The sequence below is a fragment of the Piliocolobus tephrosceles genome, chromosome 7 (genome assembly GCF_002776525.5).
Source record: "Piliocolobus tephrosceles isolate RC106 chromosome 7, ASM277652v3, whole genome shotgun sequence".
NCBI classification, from domain to species: Eukaryota; Metazoa; Chordata; class Mammalia; order Primates; family Cercopithecidae; genus Piliocolobus; species Piliocolobus tephrosceles.
The window spans coordinates 37425587-37441935 of record NC_045440.1 but is presented as its reverse complement, the minus strand read 5'-3'; the positions used below and the strand labels follow the sequence as shown (position 1 = coordinate 37441935).

At 38.5% G+C, this 16349-nt stretch overlaps 1 protein-coding gene across 1 annotated transcript in view; it reads right to left on the bottom strand.

The window, feature by feature from the left end:
• ADAM9 (ADAM metallopeptidase domain 9) overlaps positions 1 to 16349 on the bottom strand; it is a 113701-nt gene that overhangs the window by 61295 nt on the left and 36057 nt on the right. The window contains exon 12 of the mRNA XM_023214504.2: positions 5605 to 5776. Within this exon, the coding sequence (XP_023070272.1) occupies positions 5605 to 5776 (172 nt within the window). The remainder of the gene's footprint in view (positions 1 to 5604; positions 5777 to 16349) is intronic.

The window sequence follows — 16349 nt, the reverse complement described above, 5'->3', positions numbered from 1 at the left end:
AAAAACAAAAAGTTTTTCCTCTAAGTTCAGAAATGAAGCAAGGATGCCCGATCTTGCCACTTCTATTCAACTTGGTATTGGAAGTCCTAGCCAGAGCAATTAGTAAGAAAAAGAACTAAAAGGCATCTACGTTGGAAATGAAGCAAAACCGTCCCTCTTTTAAGATGACAAGATCATACGTATAGAAAATCCCAAAGAGTCCATCAAAAAACTGTTATAACTAATAAATAAATTCAGTAAAGTTGCAGGATACAAAACTGACACGCAAAAATAAGGTCATTTCCACATACTAACAATGAACTACAAAAAGGATATTAAGGAAACAAAGCTATATACAATAGCATTGAAAACAAAATATTTGTGAATAAGCTTAACAAGTGAGGAAAAAGATTACACACTAAAAACTACAAAACATTGCTAAAAGAAATAAAAGATGATACAAATACTGGGAAAGACATCCTATGTTCATGGACTGGAAGAATTAAAATTGGTAAATTGTCCATATTACCCAAAGTGATATACAGATTCAATAAAATCTATTTCTCAGAAGAAATACAAGCAGCTGCCAAACACATGAAAAAATGCTCAACATCACTGAACATCAGAGAAACGCATACTAAAACTACAACGAGATATCATCTTACAACAGTCAGAATGGCTATCATCAAAAAGTAAAAAAAAAAAAAAAAAAGGCTGATATTGGTGCAGATGCAGAAAAAAGGGAATGCTCATACACTGTTGCTGGGAATGTAAATCAGTTCAACCTCTATGGAAAACAGTATAAAGATTTTTCAAAGAACTAAAACTAGAACTACCATTTGACCCAGCAATTCCACTACTGGGTATCTACCCAAAGGAAAATAAATCATTATATAAAAAAGATATCTGCACTGATATGCTCACTGCAGCACTATTTACAATAGCAAAGTCATGAAACTAATGTAAGTGTCCATCAACAGTTGACTGGATGAGAAAAATCATATATATATATATACACACACACACACACACGCACGCACGCACACCATGGAACACTATGTAGCCAAAAAAAAAAGGAATGAAATCATGTCCTTTGCAGCAACATGGATGGAGCTGGACGCCATTATCCTAAGTGAACTAACTCAGAAACACAAAATCAAACATTGCATATTCTCACTTGTAAGTGTGAGCTAAACAGTGGGTGCACATGGACATAAAGATGGAGGTGATGGACACTGGGATCTCCCAAAGGGGAAAGGGTGGGAGAAGGGTGAGAGCTGACAAACTATGTATAAGGTACAACGTTCACTGTTTGGGTAATGGGTATACCAGAAGCCCAATCCCCACCAGAATACAATATACCCATGTAACAAACATATATATGTACCCCCCTGAATCTAAAATAAAATAAAATTTAGACATACAGACCAATGGAACAGAATAAAGAATGCAGAAATAAAAACCAACACATATGAGATCACCCGATCTTCAACAAGGATGCCAAGAAAAAGAATGGTGAAAAAGTAGTCCCTTTCCCCCTGGAAAACTGGATATCAACATGCAAAAGAATGAAATTGGGACCTTATCTCATGCCATATACAAAAATTAACTTAAAATGGATTAAAGACTTAAACATAAGGCCTGAAACATTAAAACTCTTAGAAGAAAACAGAGGAAAAGCTTCATGACATTGGTCTTAGCAATGATTTCATGGATATGATGCCAAAATTAAAGGCAACAGAAGCCAAAAATAGACAAGTGGGACTATATCAAACTAAAAACCTTCTACACAGCATAGGAAGCAATCCACAGAGTGAAGAGTCAAGTTATGGAATAGGGGGAAACATCTGCAAACCATATATCTGATAAGGCGTGAACTTTCAAAATATATAGGAAGTGCTACAGCTCAATAGCAAAAAATGAAAAACTAATAACCTGATTTAAAATGGGTTATAATTATCCTAACTGAAATAACTCAGAGGCAGAAAGTCAAATACTGCACGTTCTCACTTAATAAGTGGGAGCTAAGCAATCAGTATTCACGGACGTACAGAGTGGAATAACAGACACTGGAGACCCCAACAGGTGGGAGCATGGGAGGGATGTGAGGGCAGAAAAATTACCTATTGGGTACAATGTTCACTGTTTGAACAATGGGTACATGAAAAGCCCTCACTTCACCAATATGCAATATATACATGCAAGAAATCTGCATTTATATCTCTTAAATACATAAAAATGTTAAAAGAAACAAAAAAAATGAATTAAAATGGGCCTAAGACTTAACAGACATTTCTCCATGAAGACACACAAAGAGCCAACAGGTATATGAAAAGATGCTCAATGTCACTCATTGTTATGGAAATGCAAATCAAAACCACAATGAAATATCATTTCATACCTGTTAGTGTGGGGAAAAGAAAGAGAGATCAGACTGTTACTGTGTCTATATAGAAAGAAGTAGACATAAGAGACTCCATTTTGTTCTGTATTTGAGATGCTGTTAATCTGTGACCCTACCCTCAACCTTGTCCTTGACTCAAGGTTTAAGGGATTTTGGGCTGTACAGGATGTGCTTTGTTAAACTAGTGCCTGAAGGCAGCTTGCTGGTTAAAAGTCATCACCATTCTCTTAATCTCAAGTACCCAGGGATACGCACACTGCCAAAGGTCACAGGGACGTCTGCCTAGGAAAGCTAGGTATTGTCCAAGGTTTCTCCCCAAGTGATAGTCTGAAATATGGCCTCGTGGGAAGGGAAAGACCTGATCGCCCCCTAGCCTCACACCCATGAAGGGTCTATGCTGAGGAGGACTAGTGCAAGAGGAAAGAAGGCCTCTTGACGGTTGTTGGCAGTTTGAGACAGAGAAAAGCATCTGTCTCCTGCCCGTCCCTGGGCAATGGAACTTCTTGGTGTAAAACTCGATTGTATGTTCTGTTTACTGAGAAAGGAGAAAACCGCCTTAGGACGAAAGGTGGGACTTGCTAGCGCAATGTTGCTCTTTATGCACTAAAAAGGTTTATGGAGATGTTTGCATATGCATATCAAGGCACAGCACTTTCCCTTAAACTTATTCAATAAATACTAAGGGAACTCAGAGACCGGTGCCGGCATGGGTCCTCTGTATGCTGAGCGCCGGTCCCCTGGGCCCACTTTTTCTTTCTCAATACTTTGTCTCTGTGTCTCATTTCTTTTCTCGAGTCTCCCGTTCCACCTAATGAGAAACGCCCACAGGTATGGAGGGGTAGGCCACCCCTTCATGTTAGGATTGCTATCACGGAAAAAAACAAAAGACAACAAGTGTCAGCAAGAATGTGGAGAAACTGGAACCCTTGTGCCCTGTTGGGAAGAATGCAAAATGGTGCAGGCACTACGGAAAATAGTACAAAAGTTCTTTTAAAAATTAAAAATATAACTACCATGTGATCTAGCAATCCCACTTCTGGGTACTTATCTAAAATGAAATCAAGATCTTGAAGAGATATTAGCATTCCTATGTTCACTGCAGCATCATTCACAGTAGCCAAGATATAGAAACCACCTAAATGTCTGTCAACAATTGAATGGATAAAGAAAATGTGGTAAAGAAATGTACATATATCCATACATATACACACATACAACAGAATAGTATTTCCCAAAAACAAAGGAAATCTTGTCATTGCAATAACACAGATGAAACTTGAGTCTACAATACCATGCTAAGTGAAATAAGGCAGCCACAAAGGACACAATACTATGTGAGTTCACTTATATTAGGTATCTAAAATAGTCAAGTTCATAAAAGCACTGAACAGAATAGTGGTTGCCAGGGGCTTGTGGAACGGAAAATGGGGAGCTGCTGATCAACAGATATAAAGTTTCAGTTACACACAATGAAAAAGTTCTAGAGATGTGCTGTACAACATAATACCCAGACTTAACAATACTGTATTGGACATTTAAAAATCTCTTAGAAGGGTCAGTTTCATGCAAAGTATTCTTACCACATTAAAGTCAAAATAAATCCTAAAACAAGCCCAATATTTATAAACGTACCTACTGTATACTGTATATAAATGTATGCAATAGAGTCGAAAAAGAAATACATCAAACATTAAAAAAAAGGAAGTAAGAGATGTATGGGGGAAATAAAGGTGTGTAAGGTTGCTTTTACTTACTACTTGAATTTTTTTTTTTTTTTTTTTTTTTTTTGAGACAGGGTCTCACTCTCTTGCCTAAACTGGAGTGTGGTGATCCAATCATAGCTCACTGTAACCTCAAATCCTCCTGCCTCAGCCTCTGGATAGCTAAGACTATTTGGCTTTTTGGGGCTTGTTTGTTTGTTTGTTTTAAGAGACAGGGTCTTGCTATATTGCTCAGGCTAGTTTCAAACTCCTGGCCTCAAGCAATCCTCTCACCTCAGCCTCTCAAAGTGCTAGGATTATGGCTACATGCCACCACACCCAGCCCTATTTGAAACTTTTATACCAAAAAACACCCTGTGATATTTCAGGCGGAGGAAGTATTTTTAAGAGTAATTTTGTAGTGAGAAAGCTCAAGAAGCAAATATAGATTATTATTTCAGTAAGTTTGTTTGTGAAGTTGGGAGAAAACACTAATAAAATATTTCAGGAAGAAGTTAAGAATGCCTAGAAAGAGAAAGGTCCTAGTCATCCTGATGGCATCTTAATTTAGAAATTAAACATAATCTGCTCAGGTCTCATTTTCCTCACCTGAAAATGGGACTATTAAAACTACCAATCTCTTGGGGTTATTATGAGGGTTATACTGTGTAAGATACTTACCAAAAGTCCCTGACATGTATCAATACTGCAACAAAAGCTCAACACAGCTCCATCATAAGACACATACTACATTTCTGGAAAGCAAAGTCACCTGGTAAAAGCCAGGCATGGTCAGGTAGGGAAGAAAAAGACGCACTTGTGGAGAAGATTGAGAATACAGTAGAACTTACACACAGTTGAACAAGTGTCTTTCAAACTTAAGGCAAGGCCTAGGAGGAAAGGGCTCAAGCAGGCCATGTTGAGAGGAACGTGGCTAAGTATGGTAAGGAATATGGCTACGGAACAATCCTAACAAAGATGGGCACGGGTTTAGAGCAATGAGTGTGCATAACAGGTCAAAAAGCCAGAGACCAGTACATACACTGAAGGTTAATAAAGGCATAGTGCTACTTTGAGTAGCAAGAACTCTGAATACTGAAGGACTCTGGAAGATGGGCCAGCTCCAATTCATTTTTAAAATGAGTCCAGCTAAATAAATATTCCTGCAATGGCAGTGCCAGAATGGCGAAAGCTTACAAGTAAAGAGCCAGGTGAAATTCATTCTTTAAACCAAATAAGCTAATAACCATAAATCAAAGAAGATAGCAAAAAAAAAAAAAAAAAATGGAGAATAAACATGGCACATTCCCTGACTTCAAAACAGATGGCACCATTAGTCATACTCTGAGAAGAAGGAGATGACCAATCCCTGGAACACAGCCATACAAACAAAATAACAATCCTCATTGTGCCGCTAAATTTTACTTTAGCCCCTATGTCAGAGTTGCCCAAAACAAGCAATTTTATTTCTTGCAAATATCATGGCAATTTTACAAAGCAAAAACCAAAAATTAAACTGACCTTTGGAGAACCACAGTCACACTCTTCCCCAGCGTCCACCAACTTATTACCACAGGAGGGAGCACTATAGGCTTCATCAGGCTTTGGAATATTAAGAAGGCAGTTTCCTCCTTTATTTAAAGTTAACTTCTCAAAGTCCTCTGCACTGCAACTGCTGAAGTTTCTGGAACCCCTATAATAAACATTAAGAAAAAGATCTTATGTCATAGCAATTATTCACTTTGAAAATGTTAAGTCATGTCTTTAACCCACAAAGTGCATATTTTAAATGACAGAAAAGAGGCTAATAATTATGTGCACAGAAATGAGAATTCATATCTACTCGTGATAAATATTGAACACGACTTCAGTTACTATATAATAATTCACTATTTTCTTACAATACATTGTACTTCCAATATATCACTTACATTGAAATGCAAAATAATTCTCAGCATCAGAAGAGACTTTAAAAATTATTTAGTCCTATGAAGAATAAAGTTTTATTTATCTAACACAGTAAAGGTTCTTCAAATATTGGAAGGTGGCTGTACGTTGTCTCCAATCTTTTTTCTGCTCTGAAGGATAACATTTTTCTGTTCACCCATGCCCATTACCACTTACTAGGAGCTCTGCAAAAATAATGCGAATGGGCAACTCCAGTTCAGATGCACACTAGCCATCAAGAGGCAGACTGCGCAGTATAGAATTTCAGCTACTCCTATATGACAAGTTTTCAGCTTGAGCTTTACATGTAATAACTTTTATGGTAATTCCTGGGAACCATGGTTAGTACTTTGAAGGTTAGTTGGCCTTTAAGAAACGTCCAACTTAAGCTATGTGAGATTTATACAAATGCAATTTTGATATGTCCTACCTGGGATTTTCTTTTTAGCTACTGTTTTACTCAATGACTATAAAATACTTTCAGATAGTCCCACTGGCTGCTTTTACCTTTGAAAACTAGTGGAAAATAGACCTATACACCACCTCTATCTTTGAGGAATCCATGTCACATTAAAATTCTATTTTATTTTTACTTTTGTAGCCTGAGTTTTTTGGTGTGATATCCAAAAAATCATTGTTAAGGCCAATGTCAAGGAGCTTTTCCTCAATGTTTTCTTCTCAGAAAGTTTTATGGTTTCAAGTCTTACATTTAGGTATTTTATCCATTTTGAGTTGATTTTTGTGTATGGTGTAAGAAAAGGGTCCAATTGCACTCTTTTGCATGTAGAAATCCAGTTACCCCAGAACCATTTATTGAAGGGACCTATCTTTTCCCCATTGTATCCTCCTGGTGCCCTTGTCAAAAATTAATTGACTATACATGTTTGGATTTGTTTCTGGGTTCTCTATTCTGTTCCATGGGTCTACATGTCTGTTTTTATACCACTACCATACCGTTTTGATTACTATAGCTATCAAACTGAAAAGCTCTGCACAGTAAAGATAACCAACGAAATGAAAAGTCTGCAGACTGGGAGAAAATATCTGCAAACCATGTTAAGGTGTATCTTATAACCATGTATCTCATATCCAAAATACATTTTTTAAAACTCACACAACTCCATAGTAGAAAAACAAATAACTCCATTTTTAAAATGAACAAAAGACTTAAATAGACATTTCTCCAAAGATGACATAAAAATGGCCAACAGGTGCATGAAAAGATACTCAATATCATCCATCATCAAAGAAGTGCAAATCAAAACCACAATGAAATATCACCTCACCCTTATTAGGATGACTACCATCAAAAATGGCCAGGCATGGTGGCTCACCCCTATAATCCCAGCACTTTGGGAGCCCGAAGCGGGCAGATCACTTGGGGTAAGGAGTTTGAGACCAGCCTGGCCAATGTGGTGAAACTCTATCTCTACTAAAATACAAAAATTAGCCAGGTGTGGTGGTGCACACCTGTAATCTCAGCTACTTGGGAAGCTGAGGCAGGAGAACTGCTTGAACCTGGGAGGCAGAGGTTGTAGTGAGCCGAGATCACACCACTGCACTCCAGCTTGGGCAACAGAGAGACTCCATCTCAAATAAATAAATAAATAAATAAATAAAAGAGGTGACACGTGAAGAGTACAGAAAAAAGGGAATCTCTGAGCAGTGTTGGTGGGAATGTAGATTGATGCAGCCACTGTGGAAAGCAATAGGAGCTCCCTAAAGAAATTAAAAACAGAACTATCATATGACCCAGCAATCTCACTTTTGGGTACACACCCAAAGAAAAAGAAAACACCACCTCATTCTCCCATTTTCAGTGCAGCATTAGCCAAGATATGGAAACAAACAAAGTGTCTGTCAACAGTTGACTGGACAAACTGTGGCACATATAAGACTGATTATTATTCATCCTTATAAAAGGAGATCCTGACATTTACCACAACATGGAGGAACCTGGAGGATGTTATGCTATGTGAAGCAAGCCAGACACAAAAAGAAAAATGTTGCATGATCTCACTTATTTTGAAATCTAAAAAAAGAAGTCAAAACCCCAGAGACAGAAAATAAAACACTGATTATGGTGGAGGTGGAGGAAATGGGACATGTAAGTCTGATACAAACTAGCAGATATGTAGGACAAACAAGTCTAGAGATCTCAGGTATAGCATGAGGACTATAGATAATAATATTGTATTACATTCAAGATTTTTGCTAAAAGAGGAGATTTTAGGTGCTTTTTGCCACACAAAAAAAAATGGGCAACAATGCAGAATGATGGACCTGTTAATCTGCTTGACTAACCATTTCACCACCTATATTTCTATCAACACATGATGTACACCTTAAATACAATAAAATTTATATCTTATATACATTTGTATTTTTTCAGGGGAATTTGGTACCCTGAATCTCTTTTTCATCAGTTTGAGCAATGGTACCAGAAGTAGCAGCAAGAGTGAAAGTTATGTTGCATTCTAGTTAATGAAGAAGCAGCTCTATCTATGGCTGGGTCTTTTGTACATCCAAGGAACTCTTAGAAACATATTTTTTGCCCTGAGCAGTCATGCTAAACTCTTCTTTGCTAACTGGTTTGCCGAAAAGTTGATAGTACTGACTCCTGCCTCTTGGATTGGAATGCAGTCTGCCTAAAACATTTTGGTACTGTTAACTGCTGTTTGACAAAAATAAAAATTAAAATTAAAAAAAGTCTATAGATGTGGGATGTGGAAGGATTTTAAAAGACTGGCTGGCAGAGAAAGAAAAAAGAAAGAATATAAACTATCAATAGTTTGAGACAAAAGAATAGGCAAAGGCAAAATTCTGACTCATGGAAAGAAAAGATTTAGCACAAGGCTTTTAACAAGAACAGAAAGACTTGTCTTCCTTATTCTTTTTCTTGCCACTAAGAATATTGTAAGGAGGAGTCCTTTTATGCAATATCAATCAACCATTCATTCAACAAATATTTACTGAATATCTATTATGTACAAGGCATTCTTCTTGGTACAAGGGATGAAACTATGAAATAGCAGATAAAAATCCCTGCCGCTGTAAAGGTTATGGTTATGATTCAGTGATTTACTTATATAATAAATGGCGGCCGGGCGCGGTGGCTCAAGCCTGTAATCCCAGCACTTTGGGAGGCGGAGATGGGCGGATCACGAGGTCAGGAGATGGAGACTATCCTGGCTAACATGGAGAAACCCCATCTCTACTAAAAAATACAAAAAACTAGCCGGGCGAGGTGGCGGGCGCCTGTAGTCCCAGCTACTCGGGAGGCTGAGGCAGGAGAATGGCATGAACCCGGGAGGCGGAGCTTGCAATGAGCTGAGATCCGGCCACTGCACTCCAGCCCGGGCGACAGAGCGAGACTCCGTCTCAAAAAAAATAAATGAAATACATTAGGTAGCATATTATAAGGTAATAAGTGCTATGGGGAAAAAAGGTGAGGGAGTGTGGGTGTGATAGGCTCTGCAGAGGAAGGGATGCTTGTGATTTTAAAAGGGTAGTCAGGACAGGCATCTCAAACCCGTGAGAGTTCAATCAAAACTGTGTATCCGGGAAAAAAACATTATAGAGAGAAGGAATAGCAAATGCAAAAACTCTGAGATAGAAGCTTTCCTGGCAGACTGAGTCAGTGAGGAAATGAGTCATGAGAGATACAGTCAGCAAAGATGGGAATAGGCCATTGTAGGAATGTGGCTTTCTACTGTAAGTCGAATGGGGAAGTTAGAAGGGGAAGACCATGGAAAGCGTTGAGCAGGAGTAACATGATTTGACTAATGTTTTAATAGGATCACCATACCTGTTCTATTAAGGAGGAAGACTACAAAGAAGGCCCGTAGAGAAATCTACTAAACAGATGATGGACCAAAATGATAACAGTGGGAGCTGTAAGAAGTGGCTGAATCGGGCCGGGCACGGTGGCTCAAGCCTGTAATCCCAGCACTTTGGGAGGCGGACATGGGCGGATCATGAGGTCAGGAGATCAAGACCATCCTGGCTAACACGGTGAAACCCCGTCTCTACTAAAAAAAAAAAATACAAAAAACTAGCTGGGCGAGGTGGCGGGCGCCTGTAGTCCCAGCTACTCGGGAGGCTGAGGCAGGAGAATGGCGTAAACCCGGGAGGCGGAGCTTGCAGTGAGCCGAGATCGCGCCACTGCACTCCAGCCTGGGCGACAGAGCGAGACTCCGTCTCAAAAATAATAAAAAAAAAAAAGAAGTGGCTGAATTGTTTTTGTTTTAAAGGAACAGCCATTAAGATGAAGAGTGAGAAAAAAGAGAAATCAAGAATGACTCCCAGGCTGTTGTCCTGGGATACTAGAAGGAAGGATAGTTACCATTAATTCACATGGGGAAGACTACGGGTAGATCAGATTTTAGGACGACTTTAGGAGGGACCACAGGAGTTTGAGTCTATTAGACATCAAGTAAAAATGTCAAAGCAGTATATAGTAATTATTTGATAAACAAAGGAGACTGTAGTTTAAACAGAGGCTTGTAACAGTTTTTTATTTTGTACTGTTAATCTTTATGTGGTAAGTACACTGCCTGCTACATGGTATACATGGTAGACATGCAATAATGTTTTCTGTAGGAATATATTTAATAATGTAATCCCAACACTTTGGGAAGCTAAGGCAAGAGGATCACTTGAGCCCAGGAGTTTGAGGCCACCTGGGCAACACAGTGAGACCCTGTCTCTACAAAAAATAAACTGGGCATGGTGGTGCACACCTGTAGTCCCGGCTACTCAGGAGGCTGGGGTGGGAGGAGTTTAAGGCTGCAGTGAGCTATGATCATGCCACTGCTCTGCAGCCTGGGCAACAGGGCAAGACCCTATCTCCAAAAAAAACAAAAAACAAAAAAAAAAACACACATACACACACTTAAATATATATACTACATAAATATATATTTCTAAATTATACGTATTTAATTAGACAATGGCCATAGAACTTGCACAGGCATATGTATAGTCCTATATTTTCATCCCTAATTTTAACCTATATAAAGTCGATCACCTCTAAACAAGTTGTTTTTTAAATACGCTCATTATTTGGTAGTTGAAAGGTATTTTCTCATAAGCAGTGTTTCAAATGCTTGATCCTTCAGCAATCTACCCCCAAAAAAAAAGTTTCACCCACAATGAATTGACTATAGAACTAAAAAGCATAACAAAATCATAGACACTTCTGGTGCTTTTTAACAGATGGAGATAGTAACAACATCCCCCTGTGTTGGCCTTCGGTGAGACCTTAAAATGCTTTGGAGGCCACAGTGAAGATGCCCTTTCACTAGCCATCCCTGCCTGGCACCTACAGCAACAAAAAGAGTGATCTTTCACCTGATAATGTGGCTTGAAGAGCAACTCAAGTATTTCTACTCTCTATCACCTCTAGACTCCACAATATTAATGATTTATAGCCTCTCCTCCTCTCTTTTCTCACATCTAGGTGATTTTCCCAAAATGGCTTCAAAAGGAGATTGACAATAATGAAAATGTTTTACCTGGAAATGACAAAGAAAAAATTTCAACTATCATTTAAAACATTATTTCTTTGAGTACTCTGAAAATTCCCAGAACACATTTCCACCATTACTATGCTGATTCCCACAGCCTATGATTAGGAAGTCTTAAGAGAAGATTCTAAGTGCTGGTACTGAATTAGATTAAGAAAAAAAAACCTGATTATGGAAACTTGCTGACGGAGGTGACATTGAGGGGCAGAGTCAAGAAAGTCAATTCTCTAGAAAGGCACCTTCCAGGAAGAGCAACTCACACTTTCCGGAATCTAAGAGCAACACATGAGAATACCACTGTTCCCAAAACATCATAAATAATAACAAAAAATCTTATTACAAGGGTAGATTATGCATTTTATTAAATAGAACTAGAACCCAAAGACTGAGTTATCTGAGGGGGAAAAAAAATGAAACATCTACAACATCACTGGCATCTAAAAAAAGAAAAAGCCAAACAAAATGATAGAAAATTAGTATTTATTAAATAGCCTGTGAAGTAGAGGGTAGGAAATCTGCCCTCAAAAAAAGAAAGTTTAATATCACCTTGGTAGTAAAAAGGAATCTAAGTAAAAATAAAAATTACCTAGCATAACCTCATCCTAGTTCAAAAAAAAATTTTTTTTTTTTTTTTTTGGCGATGGAGTCTTGCTCTGTCGCCCAGGCTGGAATGCAGTGGCACGATCTCAGCTCACTCCAAGTTCCACCTCCCGGGTTCACACCATTCTCGTGCCTCAGCCTCCTGAGTAGCTGGGACTACAGGAGCCCGCCACCAAGCCCGGCTAATTTTTTTTGTATTTTTAGTAGAGATGGGGTTTCACGTGTTACCCAGGATGGGCTCGATCTCCTGACCTCGTGATCCGCCCGCCTCGGCCTCCCAAAGTGCTGGGATTACAGGCATGAGCCACCGCGCACGGCCTAGAAATTATTCTTTAAAAAAATTTTAAATACACTGGCTACACAGTATAAAATACCACATGAAGCCAAAATACACTACAAGAAAGAAAAAACCGAGCAGATGAAGTCCAATAAAGACTCCTAATTCTAGTTCTAGGATTATCAAATGATAGCCATAAAACATTTATGCTTACTATGATCAGGGACAAAAGTGACAAGCATGAAAATCTGGGCGGGAAACTAAAATTTACAAAACTAATATCAGATTTGAAAAAGAACCTGACAGAAATTTGACAGAAATAAGCAAAATTAATAACTCAATGGATAAGTTTAACAACAGACAAAATACATATGAAGGCAGAAATCAGTGAGCTGAAAGGTATCAGAAGAAATTACTCAGAAGAAAAAAAAAAAACACAAAAAGATAGGAAACATATATTTAAAAAAATAAGAGACAAAGGAGACATAGTGAGGTCTAACACACAGTTCACTAGAATCACAGAGGCATAAGAGACAGAGCAAATGTGCAGACACACTGCGTACACAGGCAATATGTAAAGAAGCAATATGTAAAGACATGACCGAGAATTTTCTGACTGATGAAAAATATCAAGCCACAAACTTTAAAACACTAAAAACTTTCTAAGCAGGATATGAAGACATATATATGTAAATGTGTTAGATATACATTACATATGCATGTATGCATGTTATTTTTTTTTTCTTTCTACAACAGGAACATGATAATGAAATTTCAAAAGAAAGTTTAAAGACAAACTTGTGAAAACAGCCATAGGTAAATAGACAGTCTCACTTCAATGGAATAATGGTTTGACATCTGACATCTCAACAACATGGAAGGCAAAAGACAAAGGAAAAATCCCAATATGATGAAAAGTAACTGATGACGATTCTATATTCAACAAAAATATCCTCAAAAAAGAGAGAGAAATAAAGACACCCTGAGGAGAAAAACAAAAACTAAGAGATATATACTACTACTAAACACACACTAAAGGAAAGTCAAAACTGGTTCTTTGATCAGACCTAAAAATGGACACCAAATGGAAGGTCAGAGATGCAAGAGGACCAAACAGCAAGGGCAGTGGTCAAAATCTAAATGAATAACGATAAACAATTTTCATTCAACAATCACTACTATCTTCCTGGCACACAGCTATATGAGTCAAGAAAGTGATGAATGCAGTTAAAGCACTATATAGTCTTTGAACTGTGTGGGGAAGGATAAGATTTAATGGTAGACATGATAAATCAAGAACATATGTAACAATTTCTAGGGTAACTTTAAAAAAAAATAAAAGACTGTATAATTTCCATTCTAGAAATATATCTAGAAGGAAAATAGTATATGCTAAAACCACTATCTGGCAGTGCACAGTGGCTCATGCCTGTAATCCCAGCACATGAGGAGGTTAAGGTAGGAGAACTGCTTAGGCCTAGGAGTTCAAAACCAGCCTGGGCAGCATAACAAGACCCCATTTCTACAAAGTGAAAATAAAAGTAAAAACACTCTATCAACCCAAAAGAAACAACACAGAAGATTTTGTTGTTGTTGTTGTTGTTGTTGTCCCGTTTTTAACTGATACACAGTAGATGTATATATTCTCAGGATACATGTAATCACTTGATCCATTCATACAATGTGTAAAGACCAAATCAGGGCAATTGGAACATCCATCAACTTAAATATTTAAGACCGAAGACGTTTAATAAAACCATAAAAGAAGTAAGACAAATAAAGGAAACACATAAGATGGTAGATTTAAACCCAAATGCTATATTTAATTGATTCTAAAACATTCTTTTCATATTTAAATAACTTTGAGGCTGAGATTCATTTCAGATTACAATTGAAGTATTAATTTCATTGACACTGTATTTCATTCTCAGTGGTATGTAAAAAGTGCTGTATCTTATAATCAACGGCATTTAGATTTGATTAAATGTATCAGTAATTACAGTAAATATAAGTAATATATTAAGTGATATAATTATAAAATATATTTTCAATTTGGATTAAAAATAAAATTTAAATATATGTTTTAGAAGCATAACTATTAAAAATAAAAATAAATACACTGTCAACATTAAAAAAAAAATGTGAGGAAGGTAAAGCAGAATCAGATTATTGGTAGTCCTAGCTACCGCAGTGAGAAAAGAAAAGGAAGTAAAAGGTATACTGACTGGAAAGAAAGAAAAACTGTCTTTGTACAGAGATAATATGATCATCTATGTATAAAATCAAAAAGAATTGAAAAAGACTCCTGGAACTAAAAAGCAATTACAGAAAGGTTATAGGATACAAAAGTCAATTGCTTTCGTATATGCCAGCAATGAACAAGCAGAATTTGAAATTAAAAACATAATATCAGGTACATTAGGACCCCCAAAAATGAGAGTTAGGTATAAATCTAACAAAATATGTGTAAGATCTCTAGGGGAAACTACAACACTATCTGATGAAAGAATCAAAGAACTAAATAAACAGAGAGATATTTCATGCTCACATACAGGCAGACTCAATATTGTCAAGATGTCGGTTCCCCAACTTGATCTATACATTCAATGCAATCCTAATCAAAATCCCAGCAAATTAGTTTGTGAATATAGATAAAACTGACTTTAAAGTTTACATGGGGTGGCAAAAGACCCAGAATAGCCAATATAATAGTAAAGAAGAAGAACAAAGTTGGAGGACTGGTGGTACCTGACTTCAAGACTTACTCTAAAGCTACAGTAATCAAGACTGTGTTGCCATTCCAAGACGGCCAAATAGGAACCGCTCCGGTCTGCAGCTCCCAGTGTGACAGACGCAGAAGATGGTGATTTCTGCATTTCCAACTGAGGTACCTGGTTCATCTCACTGGAACTGGTTGGACAGTGGGTGCAGCCCACAGAGGGCGAGCTGAAGCAGGGCAGGGCATCGCCTCACCTAGGAAGCCCAAGAGGTCGAGGGATTTCCCTTTCCTAGCCAAGGGAAGCCATGACAGACTGTACCTGGAAAATCAGGACAATTCCACCCAAACACTGTGCTTTTCCAACGGTCTTAGCAAGTGGCACACCATGAGATTATATCCCGCGCCTAGCTCAGGGGGTTCTACGCCCACAGAGCTTTGCTCACTGCTAGTGCAGCAGTCTGAGATCGACCTGCGAGGCAGCAGCCTGGCAGGGGGAGGGGCATCTGCCATTGCTGAGGCTTGAGTAGGTAAACAAAGCAACCAAGGAAGCTCGAACTGGGCGGAGCCCACCACAGCTCTGCAAGGCCTGCTGCCTCTGTAGACCCCATCTCTGGGGACAGGGCCTAGGTGAACAAAAGGCAACAGAATCTTCTGCAGACTTAAATGTCCCTGTCTGACAGCTCTGAAGAGAGCAGTGGTTCTCCCAGCACAGTGTCTGAGCTCTAAGAACAGACAGACTGCCCCCTCAAGTGTGTCCCTGACCCCCATGTAGCCTAACTGGGAGACACCTCCCAGTAGGGGCCGACTCACACTTCATACAGGCGGGTGCCCCTGTGGGATGAGGCTTCCAGAGGAAGGATCAGGCAGCAATATTTTCGCTTCTGCAATATTTGCTGTTCTGCAGCCTCCACTGGCGATACCCAGGCAAACAGAGTCTGGAGTGGACCTCCAGCAAACTCCAACAGACCTGCAGCTGAGGGACCTGACTCTCAGAACGAAAACTAACAAACAGAAAGGAATAGCATCAACATCAACAAAAAGGACATCCACACCAAAACCCCATCTGTAGGTCACCAGCATCAAAGACCAAAGGTAGATAAAACCACAACGATGGGGAGAAACCAGAGCAGAAAAGCTGAAAATTCTAAAAATCAGAGTGCTTCTTCTCCTCCAAAGGATTGTAGGTCCTCACAGC